Genomic DNA, 13,784 nt, shown 5'->3' with positions numbered 1-13,784 from the left:
GCTGGGATGTAGTAAATGACTGCAAATACTGGAGGAGACATCATTCTTTTTGGAGCATTGCAATTCCAAAAGTGAAAATTATACATACTCATTCATGCATCCATCATCTTTCCCGCTTTTCCGGGTCGGGTCACGGGGGAAGTCGCTTCAGCGGGGATACCCGGACTTCCCTTTGCCCGGCCACTTCTTCCAGATCTTCAACGTCTATAATGAGTGCCGTCCAATGTATCTTGGAGCACACGTGCAGAGGCTCCTCAGTCGTAATTTGGCAAAGTTTATTTAGTGGCCCGAGATTGCATTCGTCTGGAATAAATGTTTGTTCTGGAGTTCTGGACCGGTTCAGAAGTTTTGTTTCTCGGCAGAAATTCTCCGTTGGGCTATTTTAAATTCAATCTTGCAGTTATTTGCCTCAACATGTTCATCTGATCATTTCCTGCGGGCGCGTCGAATGTTCTGAGGTCATTTCATGCGGAGGGCGGGAGAGATTGCACAATTCCCGCTCGGCGCGTCGTCAGCCGCTCAAATGACTCAGAAACCTTTGAGTCCGTGACGTACAGCAGCAAACATCGAGCCCAGCCGAACTTGGAGAGTTTTTGCGATCGTCTTTGCCCGTAAGCGACCCGCTGGTCCGATTGCTATCGCGTTGACAGGAAGTATGCAACGAATCAAACGTTGACCGTCATTATTTTTCCCTCCCTGATGGTTGAGCAGATGACTCGCTGCGCTCTGGACACCAAAAACGGCTTCACTTTGAAACTGAATTTTCACACCACAGAAATGCCACAAAGGATCATTTGCAGGAAAAAAAAAAAAAAAAAAAAAGTTTATTTGGTCTATAAAAATACAAGAATATAAGGATCGGAATCCAGTGGCGTTTACCTTGAAATCTCCCCCGTTCCGACTCAACGGAAGGCAACTTGGGTTTTCTGCTTGCTTGAACATTAAATGCTGAAAATGGCTTATTGCCTGCGAGCGGGCGGTTAATGATGAGATTATATAAAAATGTACTTAGCGGTTAACTGGTCTTACATGGCATCTTGAAGGCGATCGGGGGTCACGCGAGTGAAGTCAAACGATGTTAAACTCGCACACGGAAGCTCTCTCAGCCCGACAGCTCTCGTCGAACCACTTCCCGTTGGCCGTGGTGGACAACGTGGCGCAGTTCTGGCTGCGGCCGCCGTCCGGCTGCGTGGTGATTTCCGTCTCCCAGTTCTTGAAGCGCACGTCGGACCCCGACTGGTCCAGCCACTGGCCTTCGGTCACCATGTCGTTGACGCCCAGCCAGACGGGCTCGTCCGGGCCGACGCTCTGACGCACGTAGGCGTGCAGCATGTCGTTTTCGTCGCCGTTCACGGGGGTGCCCAGGCTGCCCCCCTTGGCGACGCAGTCGTCGCTGGCCGCGTGGAAAGTCTTCTTGACCGGCTCGGCGAGGAAACACTTGCCGGGGACCTTGGTTCCGCGCAGGCACACTGACGTGGATTGCGCGGATGGACGGAGAAGATTTGATTGAACATGACGTGCTTTTGCTTTGGATCGACGCAATTACGTTCCCGTTTGTTGACACACAGATAAAAATAGATTTAGCCTTGGATCACGACCCGTTACTTTGCATGAAGCGTAAGCACGTTCCTAACAATCCGAGTCTGTCAGGGTCAGTCCGGAGGTACTTCTGCGACAAACTTACTGGACTGCAGAGACTGCTGCTCTTTCAACAAGTTCAAGTCGAAAACGATGCCTTCGATTTGCTTCTTCAGTTCCTCGATGGCAGCGTTCGTGGACTCTGTCGTGATTGAGAGAAATGTCGGAAGAACGGTGCGAGGGGGGGTGAGGTCAAACGTGACGCGTGACCTTACCTTTCTTGGCGCCTTTCTTCTTTTCCGGCGCTTGCTGGTGGGCGCAGTGCGTCAGCAGCAGAAGGCACAAGACCAGGCGAAGGCCTCGCACTCGTCCCATGGTGTCCTTCCTTTCGGGCGACTCTTCTCGGTTGAGACGTCCGCCTGCCCGCAGCCTCGAGCGCCGGCGTTCACTCGGAGAGCGCAAATGTTTTGCAGATGTCCAACAGCCCTTTGTGTCGTTTTGGAAAGTGCGAGGAGGAGGCGGGCAAACAGTCTCGCGCTCAAGCACAAAAGGGCTCTTTGATTTCCAAATGTTTTCCGCCTCCTCATAAAAGCTTGTTTTTGAAGTCCACCGTCAAACATGCCATCGGTGCATTTTCCTTTCTAGCTGCAACATTTACAGATTCTTGTAGGTGTCTACACATCAAAGAAAAGTTTTTACAAGTGGCAAATTTAGAGAATATTTGATGTATGGTATCAATTTTGGGTCACTTTTAACTGGGAAGCCAATTGTTGCCAGTAAAATGTCGGCTGTGTTCTTTTTCATCAGCGTACAGGCATACACCTTGATTTGACGGACCCCGGTTTAGTCTTCTTGTCCCGTTAGGGGTCGCCACAGCGTGTCATCTTTTCCCATCTAAGCCTATCTCGTGCATCTTCCTCTCTAACAACCACAGTCTCCATATCCTCCCTCACAACATCCATCCATGAATGAGAGGATGGGGAGTAGTGAAGCTCCAGGGAGACGAGATGGCGAGGGTGGACGACTTCAAATACTCGGGGTCAACAATCGAGAGCAATAACGAGTGTGGTAAGGAAGTGAAGAAACGGGTCCGAGCAGGGTGGAACAGTTGGCGGGAGGTGTCTGGTGCGTTATGTGACAGAAGAGTCCCCGCTCGGATGAAGGGCAAAGTTTATAAAACAGCGATGAGGACGGCCATGATGTACGGATTAGAGACGAAGAGACAACAGGAAGCAGAACTGGAGTTTTGGAGACAAGGTGAGAGAGAGCAGACTTCAATTTTTTGGACATGTCCTGAGGCGAGAGAGTGAGTATATTGGTAGGAGGGTGCTGAGGACGGAGCTGCCCCAAAGAAAAGGTTGACGGATGTTGTGAGGGAGGACATGAGGACAGCGGGGGTCAGTGAGGAAGGTTTAATGGTCCCCGGATTAAAAGACAAAAATTTGTGTCCAGTTGGTACGCCAAGTCATCGCTCCCATGCACCAGCGAGATGAGTTTGGACAAATCTTTACTTTTGTTAAAATAAACATTTAAAGTAGTTTTGCACTTGATTGGGTGTTTTAGGCCATGAAAAAAGTACAACGGACACCCCCTCCCCCCATTGGTCCATCATATTGAGGTTGTTCATCAATACCCGCCGATTAGCCACACCATCAGTGCACAATATTGTATCATATCTTACCCAAGAACAGCATCAAATATTCTGATTTGACAAAATTAATAGTGTTGAGTTTTGATTGACAATGTCAGTCACTGTAAAATCTTTTAAGAGTGAAGAAATGTTACAATCAGATGCGTTCTGGGTAGGAACCTCATGTAATTTAATTTTATTTTCATGACAAAATGTTCGATCTACATTCTTATTTGACTTTATTTATTTCGCATCTTTATGAGGACAATATTTTTCCACAGCTTGAACAGTCACTTGTTTTTTAAGTTTGTGCCACATGCGCATATGCTGGTTTAATTTCACATTTGTGTCAATACTAAAAAAAATTTCAACCATATGACAACGACAGGAAAAAAAAAAAAAAAAAAAAAAAAATCAGAGACAGCAAACTAGGATGTGGTCTTATAAATATATTTCAAATGGAACATTTGCAAAATAAATGAGCACTGAATCAGGAAACACATGGTCTAGACATACGACATTCATAGAAAATACATCTTTTACCGTGTACAAAAAAGTTATAAAGGCAGCATGTATACAAAACCTCCACAGTGAGAATTCCTGCAAGTATTTAACGTGCAGCAGGCACGTCGACACGCTTGGCTCAGCGGCACTCATGACGGCTCCAATTCGCTCGCTGGAGTCAGTGCAAAAATGTTTCTCGTAAAACGAAATCTTCGCCGTGCTTATGGAGCTCGTGCACATACGTCACCGAATTCACGGGACTGGTCGCAAGCGTAAGCAAAGCATTGCTCAATGCTAAGTCGGTTGGAGACGACACGAAAATACGACTTATAGCACGACGCCAAGAGTTTTTGTCCGATACCGTTAAACATTTAGAAGGCGAAAATAAGCGACGGTACGTGGAAAAATGAGACACTTGGCATAGACGATCCATATTTAATACGGAAGTCGATGTTTTCGCCGCTAAGAAATTGGACTGTTAATTGGCTTGCGCTTGTCTTGGACAACTGGATCTACACGTGGAGCTGGTGAGGAAGTTGTCGAGATTTACACGGAAAAGTTTGAAAGTGTAGAAAAGTCTGGACGCATACAAATACTTCGTTGCTGGATCTGTGCTCAACGAGGAGACGGCTCGTGAATGCGGAAGCGAGTTCGGCTACACTTTAACCTTTGCTGAAATCCATCTCGATCTTTGCAGCTAGTATTCAATACAAATACCAATATTTCAATAAATGACCCCTGGTTTTACACAAACTCGCATTCATTAACTATCTTCTTTCCTTTCGGCTTGTCCCATCAAGGGTCGCCACAGCTCGTCACCTTTTTCCATCTAAACCTATCATTCATTCATTCCTTAACGATGATTGGAAGAAAAAAAAAAAAAGAGGGCAAGAGTCTTGGCTTCTCCGTGGCATTTCCCAAGAAGTATTTAAAATGCGAAGTTGGCTCATTTGAGAACAATGCGTGAAAAAAAAAAAATAATTAAAAATAAGATGGAGTCGTCTCCAACGTACACGGAAGCGTGTTGCGGCCACACATTAAACTTTGGTCAACTTCTATGTGACAGACTTTTTTTTTTTTTTTTTTTCAAATATGCATTGTTCTCAAATGAGTCCAATGCGTATTTTAAAAAAGAAAATAAACCGCTGGGATAGGCTTCAGCACCGGTACACGGAAGCGTGTTCCGGCCACACGTTAACTTACGTACCCCTCTGGGTGACCGACGGTTTATTTTCTTTTTTTTAAATATGCATTGGACTCATTTGAGAACAATGCATATTAGGGAAAAAAAAAACATCTGTCAGGGAGAGGTTTACCAAAGTTTATGTGGCTGCAACACGCTTCCGTGTACGTTTTTTTTGTTTTTGGTTGTTTTTTAAACACATTGTTCTCAAATGAGCCAACTTGGCATTATAAATACTTTTTGGGAATTTGAGATTGAGAAGAATATGCAATATGGCGCTGTGAAAATGGTGACGTCACGTGCACGAGCTCTATAAAAGCTTGTCGGTGCAATGCTGGTAGTATTTGAATGCATATCGGTTTGTATAAAGTATGGCGCTTTGCGAACTTCGGAATTATGTGTTGCAGTGTGTTCCCTGATCTCTTTCTGCATACGCCCGATCTGCTTGTTTGCGTCTGGCAGTCTCGGTGCCGTTTAATAAATTGCAGCGGCTGAGTTGCTAATACGAGTTGACCTCAGTGTAGATTAGGCCCGGAAGCCCCCGTTGCGCTTTGTGCACATTTGATCATTGCTCAGCAGGTTGTAAGCACTTTGGATTAACGCAAAGCCCTTTGCGCCGCGCAAGCGGAGCAGCTGCAGTGCTCGCGTTGCCGCTCGGTCGTATTCCTTGGACAGGAAATGAAAATCCAAACAAACACAGGTACATAAAAAAAAATAAAATAAGATCACAAGAAACACGAGTAAATGAATAAAATACCGGCGCACATTCTCGAGAAGAAATGAAGCATTTGCGACATAATTGTGCTTTAGGTTTGGGAGAAACAATCATATTGATTATGTGGAACCTCGCAGTCGGGCGGCTTCATCCCCCTCCTGAGGCTACGTTGGGCAAAGAACTGGAACGACAGATAAGTGATGTGTGAGGGAGGCGGGGGGGGGGGGGGGAGACACACTACATACCGTAATTTCCAGGCTACAAGCCGTGACCCTTTTCACACGCTTTCAACCCTGCAGTTTAGGCGGTGATGCGGCTAATTTGTGCAGGGGGGCACTTGAGCGGAAAAGGTAAGAGTGAGACCGGTGGAATATATGGACCGAAGAAGGGACTTTTACCGGCCCTGTTAGTGTTGCGCTAGCGTTAGCGCTGTGCTAGCGTGTTGCTGCTGTGTTACTGCTCCATGTCAGTGATTTTTACTGGTATGTTTTTTTTTTTAACCTGCCTTGTTAGCACCGCACTAGCGTTAGCACCATGCTAGCGTGTTTCTGCCGCGTCTCAGTGTTTTTCATTTTTTTTTTTACACTTAAGTCGATGGCACCGGTCGATGAAAAATAAGACATGCAATCGGCGAAGTGTATCAAATTTAATCATTAAAGTGTCCAAGTGGGAAAACTGGGGTCAAAGTGCACCACAGTTACGCTGCGGAAAAGGGTCGGCGCGCCACAGCGAGCAACAAACACACCAAGAAAACGTCACAAACCTCCCCTGGACTCTGCACGCGCCTTTGGATTTTTGCCACACTTATTTTGTCAAACAAGGATGAAGGAAATAAGTAGATTGGTCAATAATTTGTAAAAAAAAAAAAAAAAAAACCTAACTAAAATAAATAGACCCACATGGGCACTGACCAATAGGTTAGGATTTTATGAAAAAAATGTGAAATCAACCAAATTTGGACTTGATGATCAAAATGTAGTCTTACATGCATACAGGTAGTATGTTTTAATATTTCACAACATTCGTGGCTGATTTTTTTCTACACTAGTGTCAGCAGTGAATGTTAAAAATGTAAAAAAACCCTCTTATTTCTTATTTATTCATTTCGTTAATCTCTCATTTATTTAATTAGTCAGACACTTTTTCTCTTTGGCTTTTAACAGTTTGAATTTTTAAAACAATATTTTATTTCTAGAACTGTTTGTTGCTTATAGATTTCTAAAGTTAATTTCACTAATTTAATTTTAATCGCTCGTACAGTTAAAAAAATAAAAATAAAAAAAGCTTTCAAAAATGGTGGAAGCTTGGACCGTAGAACAAACGATGACAAAAACAATTTCAATGGGAAAGTAAAATAAAAGATTCTGGTCCACCTTCCAAGTCCCACAATTGGGTCAAAGGTCACCGTGGATCATTTTGAGGTCACTAGGTCGGGTTCGCGAAATTAGCAGAAGCTGATAAAACACAGACGCTTGGCCAGAGTCAACTCAACGGATTAAAACGCTACATGAAAATATGTGTCTTGTAAAGTGCAGTCGGAGCGCGGCCTACCTTTGAGAATGTAGTCTGTCAAGAGAGCGGGAACCTTGTCGCTGTCGTCCCGCATGGCGTGCAGAACTGAAACGTGGGAGATGGGAGTGAGCGCTCGCTTGGCAGCGGTCCTGCTCAGGAGTCAAACTCAACCACGCAGAAGAACGAAAACATACTTTTGATCAGGATCTGGAGGTCCTCGACGGAAGGAGGCCGTCCTTTGTTTTCGTACGGGATGACGGTGGTCAGATACTTTTGGGACGTGACAAATGAAAATGTGCAAGCAGCAATGAGCTGTTGATCAAATCTGGATTCACGCAGCACACGTTGTGATTGCAGGAAGCCAAACGACGCCGTGTGGACAAAAGTCTTGGGACACCTGACACCTCCAGCAAACGACAGCGCGGGGCCAAGGCGACAAGATTTGGGACTTTGGCTGAGAGTCGAGGTGCATGCTTGGACGCTCGCCAGAAAATTTCATCTACCGGAATATAGGTTTCCAACGACCAATCGGATAAATTAAAAACTTCACACTTCACCTATCACCTGTGTTCTCTGACCTCCATCACACACAAGATGGCGTCATTGGAAACCTGCTCATTCCCGGCCTACATTGCGCACCTGGTTACAAGCCTCACCGGGTACATTTGGAAAGGAAATACCATTTGGTACATACATACGCCGCAGCTGTGTAAAAGCCGCAAGTGCCCACGTTGAAACACGAGATATTTACAAAGAAAGACGGTACACAGAGAGTTTAATGCTAGCAATGCTAGCGCTAACGCCGAGCTAACACTAGCACTAACACTAACAGGGCTGGTTAAATAAAAGTTATTGTCAAATATCACTGAGACACGTCAGTAACTTAGCAGCAACACACTAGCACAGCGCTAACGCTAACATAGCCGGTTCAAATAAAACTTACCGGCAAATATCACTTTGTCACGCCAGTAACACAGCACCTACATGCTAGCACAGCCCTAACGTGAGCGCGGCACTAACAGGGTCACTAAAAGTCACTTCCTGTATAGCCACTTATATTCCACCGGTCTCATTCTTCGCTTTTCCGCTCGAGTGCCCCCTTGTGGCCGTTAAAAATGCACATAAACCTCAGGGTTTGAAAGCGCTTGGAAAAGTCACGGCTTGTAGGCCGGAAATTACTGTAACTTATGTTTTGGGAATGTGAGAAGCGCGGGAAGGATGCCAGACGGCGTCCAATCCCGCCCGTCGGGATTGAGAAAACTCATTTTTCCAATCAAAGTAGCTGCTGTTGCTAATTTTGTCCACTGGAGGACGCAGTGACCATCACTCAGTGTAAATGTCAGCGGCCCATTTGTGAAGGCTAAAAGATGCCAAAAATGAAAATACACGCACAGCGACAACTTGAATGCATTTTTTTTTTGTCGTTAATAAATAATTGCACATGCTTAACGAATATAAAACGCTCCAGTTTGCGCGGCGTGATGAGTCAGTTGACATACCTGTCAACTCGTACGGTCGTTCGTACGGATTTTGTGGTGAATCTTACGAAAACGGCCGTATATCATCAATCATACGCATTCTGAAAAATTTCCGTTTCAATGCAAAGTCAACAAGGATGGACGCTGTAATTTCGAGTCGAAGCGTCGGCATTTAGAGTTGGTGAAGAAAGTTACACATGAATACAATTCTGAACACGGTAATGCCACTAAATAAACTTTGATAATTAGACATTAAATTCAGATATTATCATTATGGAGAGCTACAATAAAATCATTGAAAAACTTTGTGTTTTTTCCCTCCGTTATTTTGACATATAATTTGCTTCGGTATGTTATAAGGATTATTTGCTCTCTATAAGGATTTTTTTGGGGTAGTTTATACAGGTTGGCGCTCCGAAAAGTTGACAGGTTTGCAGTTGAGGTTATCACTATTTCCAGAGGCATGCAGCAACGTACCGAAATTTCAAAACGGTTTCTTGAGCTTAATCGGTTTGCTTTACAAACGTTACCTACAGCTCATACATCCACTTTGATCTGTACGTTGCAAAAATCGATCCGTAACACTGCGGCCTATGAACTCGAACGAGTCACCGCCGTGGCCTTCGGTAATTAATTGATGATGTTGCACTGTCCCGAGACTTTTGCTCATATTCACACAACTCACAAAAAGTTAGCTTTTAAGTGTAACTTTGGGACAAATCTAGAATGCACAATATATATTTTGACCACTTCACGCGGGAATGTGGAACCATTTCAGTACTTTTCTGATTTATGTTTGGACAAATCCATTTTCCGGTCCAATTAGAATCGGTTTTAAAACACTGAACAGTTTCGAGGCCAAATGAAGCTCACCTGCAAAAGTTATTGTGCATTTTAGGTCCAACCTCAAGTTTCACCCAAAAGTCAGAGTCTATTTGGAGAGTAGCGTCGATGCGGCTGCTCGGCGAAAACCGAAATGAAGAAACCTGTCTTTCGCTGCACGCGCTCCCGAACGTTTGGCGAAAGCCGTTCTGGATGACAGAAGAGAGACCTTCCACGCTGAAACGCTGAGGACGGAGCAAGAACAGCAGGGCAGCGTCAAACCGGGCCACGGAACAGAGAAGATCCGCGGCGGGATCAACTCACCGATCCGAGCGGCTTCTCCACTGGCGCCGCCGCTTTCGAGGTCTTCTTCTTCTTCTTCTTCTTCAGCGCCTCTCGCCGCTCCTTCCGCCGGTTCTGCACGTCGATGAGCGCCGAGATGAAAGCGTTCTTCACCTCCTTCTCGAAGTCCAGCTCGTCCCGGAGGGCCAGATGCCGCACCAGCTCCTCCGAGAGCCTCCTGACGGCCAGCTCCGTTTCCTCCGCACGCTCGCTGAGCGCCGCCACGTCGAGCCCGCGCACTCCTGCAATGGCCGCCGTTGAGGCTTCACCGAAGCGAGCTAACTTTTGTGGCGCCACGTTTGATTTTTTTTTTTTTTAAATGAAAACATGGGCTGAACCATTTGTAGAGGAGGTGAAATAAATCACAAAAACTTCTAATTGTGTGTAAAATTTCCTCAAGAAAATTACCGTAATTTCTGGCCTATAAGCCGCGACTTTTTTCCGCACGCTTTCAGCCGTGCGGCTTACGCAGTGCTAATTTGTGCATTTTTTTCGAACGGCCGCAAGGGGGCACTCGAACGGAAGAGGTAAGAGAGAGACCGGTGGAATATGTGTGCCGAAGAAAGTGACTTTTACCGGTATGTTTTTTTTTTTTTTTTAACTGTCCCCTGTTAGCACTGCGCTAGCGTTAGCGCCACGCTACCGTGTTGCTTCTGTGTAGCTGCCGCGGATGTTGTTTTTTTTTTTTTTTAACAGCCTTGTTGGTGCTACTGTGTTGCTGCTATGTTGAGCTAAGCTAAAGGTATTAAAACTTTGAAAACTCTTTCCGTGTACAGTCTTTGTAAATATCCGGTGTTGCAATGTGGATTTCTATGTGTGCGCTTGCGGCTTTTGCACAAAAATAGTATTTCCTTTACAAATGTACTGGGTGAGGCTTACAATCGGGTGCGCTCTGGAGGCCGGAAATTACGCTAGGGAGATTTGACAATGCTTATGAGTACTACGGCTCCCCGGCTACTTCCGGTATGAAAATCTGGGAGGATATCCACCCCCCCCCCTCCCCCCTCAATATTACGGACTGGTCTCTTCCTGGTTGTTGAAGATGGTTCACCTTGATGTTACTTCAATGGGTGCAAGCAGAACATTTTCAACAACCAGTTGCCCCGATTCCAGAATGGACACCTGCAAAGTCCGGTGGAGTCGCACACTCACTTTGGTCGCAGCTGGGACTTCTCCCGGGCCGCCGAGAATCCAAGGAGAGCGTGGACAAGTCGGACCGCGAAGGATCGCCCTCGGCTTCGACGTCGAGCGAGTCCTGCATCATCTCCTCGATCTCCTCGATCACCTGCGAACACACACGCATACATCAGGCCTGCCGCGGTGCCGTTGAGCCTCACCTCTCGATCTCCGCTGCATCATCTGGATTCTCTCGGGGGCCGCTCACCTGCTCGGCCGTGAAGATCGGCTCCTCTCCGAGACCCGGGACGACGATGGCGTGCATGTCCAGCTGCTCCCTCAGCTCGTCCGCTTCGGACGTATCCGCCGCCAGGTCGTTCGTCCGGCGACTCTGAGTAGACGCCGCGACGCACTGGGGGGTGGGGGTGCGGTGGGGGGGGGGGGGGGGGGGGGAATTCAATCAACGACTGCTCGGGGCACGCTTGACATTTTGTCAGATGAATGGAAGAGAGATTTGGCGCCGAGCGAAAGTGGGACACTGCGGGAGGGGAGAGGAAGGGGAGGGGAGTCACTGACCGCCATCTCCTGCGGGGTGAACGCGGGTGCGTGGAGGGAGCGCGTTCGGGAATGTTTCCAATCCATCTCAAACGTCTGCCCGTAGCTTTTCGTTAAGGCGCTCCAGATCCTGTGGACACACGTCAAGTCACATCTGGAGGCTCCAAATTCACATAACACCCCCCAACAGAAATTTGGAATCTGCAAAACATGTAAAGAGCCCCGTATTGAAGAATAAATGGAAGAAACTTTGAATCTAAATAAGCCATCCATCTATCCATTTTCTTGGCCGCTTATCCTCACAAGCGTTGAGAGGAGTGCCAGCAGTCGACGGGGTACACCCTGAACTGGTCGCCAGCCAATCGCAGGGCACATCGAGACAAACAACCGCACTCACAATCACACCTAGGGGCAATTTAGAGTGTTCAATATTTTGGGGACGTGGGAGGAAACCGGAGTGAACAGAGAAAAGTCACGCAGGCACGGGGACAACATGGAACCTCCACACAGGTGGGCCCGGGATTGAACCCGGGACCTTAGAACTGTGCTGCCCAACTGATTCATTGACAAGTAATTGATTAATTGTTTAGAGACGTTTAACTTGAAATTGACCAAATCCTCAGAATTTCAGACCCTCAAACCAGAAATACTTTCAGATTTCTGTAGTCCTCCACAAAAGATGACTGATTATCTTGGTGTTTATTAAAAAAAAATCATATATTATATACACCTTTATGATTTACGATTACCCATTTTGTGACATTTTACGGACCAAACTAGTGACGGAGTCATAATTTAACCACATTTGTGCATTTTCTGCATTGTCAATTTGAGATAATGTGCATTCTTTTAAAGAAATGACAGGAAATGAAGATATGTTATTAAATTAATTGATTAATCAATGACAAAAATAGTTAGTCATTAGTTGCAGCCCAACATACCAAATTAATCCGCTTTTTACTTCTTGTAAACAAACTACTTTGATCGATAGTGTAAATAACCCTCTTATTTTTTTTTTTAAATCCAAATCTTAAATCGTATTTAAGACCTTAGAACTTCAAGCACAGTTTAATCGAAGAGCTAAAATGATATGCAAATGTTTTTTTTTTTATGATTCTGGCAACACGGTGCAGTAGTGGTTCGCTTCGTTTTTTTGTTTTCCCCAGTACAAAAAGCTAATAGTATAGTATAGTATAAGTACAGTACGAGTATATTATTATAGTATAGTATTACGTAGACTATGACTAATGCTTCAAACGTGCGCATACAAGATGACTAATAGCGGATTAAAACGAGTCTGGTATTTTCTATGCAAACAATGCTGATATGATGGCGTCAGATTAAAATATTGCATATGCAGAAAAGACGTTTTAAACGGAGAAACCTGCACAGGGGGTTACGACGGCGGAATCCGCTTTACGTACAAAGGTCGTAATTTTAAAGCGCATCATTCACGTTTCGACGAACTCGCACGGTAAGATCATTGGAGAGGCGATAAATCTAATAAATTTGGAGCTTGCAGTCAAATGAAAAGGTGAGGCTGGATGACGATCGGAGAGGACAAGAGGAGCAAAACTCACTCGTCCCCCCGCAGAAGCGCTTCCTCGGCGATCGCAGCCACGGCGTCGCTGTCGCCGTCGCCCGCCGGGGGGCTCGCGGGGTTCTCGTCCCCGAAGCACAAAGACAAAGTCCCGTCGAAATATTCCACCAAGTCCTCCGTGGATGCCAAATCGCAGCCGCTTTTCCTCCGAGGCCCCGCAGGTCGCCCGTCATCATCTTCGGCGTCGCAAGCCGTCAGGAGCGGCGGCACATCTGCACACGAATCCGGCCTGCCGTCGTCCGAACGAGTCGCGGGGGCCGCCATAGCCCACCCTGGACAGCCTACCGGCCGGGGCGGGATGCTGACGGATGAGCGGGGCGCCGAAAGCCCGTGGCATCAAGCCCCCACCCGCCCATCGTCTTCTTCTTCTTTTTCCGGCGGGCTGCCGTCCTGCAGCTGCAGCTCAAGATGCAAGCTGCACGGAGCCGGCTGGCGCGCAAACGCGTCGCATCATCATCATCATCATCATCATCATGTGCACATTAATGTGTGGCTCACTCAATTTTTGGGGGGGAAGTATTAGAAATGTCCAAGTGATTTAAACGTGAAAGCGCCCTCTAGCGGCCGAAACAACAACCTTTCATAAAAAGAAAATACAGTAGAGTACTTGTTCATCAGTTGTATTCCATTCGATTGTGATCCACAATTTATCACAATTTGTTACCCCCCCCCAAAAAAAAAAAAAAAAGTTTTGGGGCGACTTAGGATTTTTATCCAAACAACAGTATGATTCCATGTTTCTGGAAAAA

At 46.1% G+C, this 13,784-nt stretch overlaps 2 protein-coding genes across 4 annotated transcripts; both read right to left on the bottom strand.

Annotated features, from left to right (window-relative positions):
- Positions 1-200: 200 nt before the first annotated feature.
- clec3ba (C-type lectin domain family 3, member Ba) lies at positions 201-2,240 on the bottom strand. Of its 2 annotated transcripts, XR_009794896.1 has the most exons (4): positions 1,854-2,240; positions 1,685-1,780; positions 880-1,469; positions 201-756 (listed from the first exon to the last, which is right to left on the bottom strand). XR_009794896.1 is itself a non-coding variant. In XM_061819093.1 (3 exons), exons 1-3 carry the CDS (start codon positions 1,951-1,953, stop codon positions 1,069-1,071), a joined length of 597 nt encoding a protein of 198 aa, XP_061675077.1. In that variant the 5' UTR covers positions 1,954-2,240; the 3' UTR covers positions 201-1,068. The 2 variants fall into 2 exon arrangements, 1 of the variants encoding a protein (XP_061675077.1); XM_061819093.1 differs by having other exon boundaries at positions 201-1,469.
- A 2,603-nt stretch (positions 2,241-4,843) lies between these two features.
- Positions 4,844-13,783, bottom strand: fez2a (fasciculation and elongation protein zeta 2a). Of its 2 annotated transcripts, XM_061819091.1 has the most exons (9): positions 13,016-13,778; positions 11,457-11,565; positions 11,149-11,292; positions 10,917-11,049; positions 9,747-10,006; positions 9,587-9,667; positions 7,317-7,392; positions 7,162-7,227; positions 4,844-5,791 (listed from the first exon to the last, which is right to left on the bottom strand). In XM_061819091.1, exons 1-9 carry the CDS (start codon positions 13,297-13,299, stop codon positions 5,775-5,777), a joined length of 1,170 nt encoding a protein of 389 aa, XP_061675075.1. In that variant the 5' UTR covers positions 13,300-13,778; the 3' UTR covers positions 4,844-5,774. The 2 variants fall into 2 exon arrangements, with proteins under 2 accessions (XP_061675075.1, XP_061675074.1); XM_061819090.1 differs by lacking the exon at positions 4,844-5,791 and having other exon boundaries at positions 6,708-7,227; positions 13,016-13,783.
- Between the last annotated feature and the right edge of the window lies 1 nt (position 13,784).

The sequence above is a fragment of the Syngnathoides biaculeatus genome, chromosome 5 (genome assembly GCF_019802595.1).
Source record: "Syngnathoides biaculeatus isolate LvHL_M chromosome 5, ASM1980259v1, whole genome shotgun sequence".
NCBI classification, from domain to species: domain Eukaryota; kingdom Metazoa; phylum Chordata; class Actinopteri; order Syngnathiformes; family Syngnathidae; genus Syngnathoides; species Syngnathoides biaculeatus.
This window is presented reverse-complemented; position numbering and strand designations above follow the sequence as displayed.

Excerpts from the sequence above, each read along its gene's own strand:
- clec3ba (XM_061819093.1), bottom strand. The coding sequence starts at position 1,953 with ATGGGACGAGTGCGAGGCCTTCGCCTGGTCTTGTGCCTTCTGCTGCTG. Across the intron at positions 1,781-1,853 it reads GAAGAAAGGCGCCAAGAAAG|AGTCCACGAACGCTGCCATC; the intron begins GTAAGGTCACGC and ends CAATCACGACAG. Across the intron at positions 1,470-1,684 it reads GCAGCAGTCTCTGCAGTCCA|TGTGCCTGCGCGGAACCAAG; the intron begins GTAAGTTTGTCG and ends AATCCACGTCAG.
- fez2a (XM_061819090.1), bottom strand. The coding sequence starts at position 13,299 with ATGGCGGCCCCCGCGACTCGTTCGGACGACGGCAGGCCGGATTCGTGT. Across the intron at positions 11,293-11,456 it reads TCACCCCGCAGGAGATGGCG|TGCGTCGCGGCGTCTACTCA; the intron begins GTCAGTGACTCC and ends CCCACCCCCCAG. Across the intron at positions 7,228-7,316 it reads CCTCCAGATCCTGATCAAAA|TTCTGCACGCCATGCGGGAC; the intron begins GTATGTTTTCGT and ends CCCACGTTTCAG.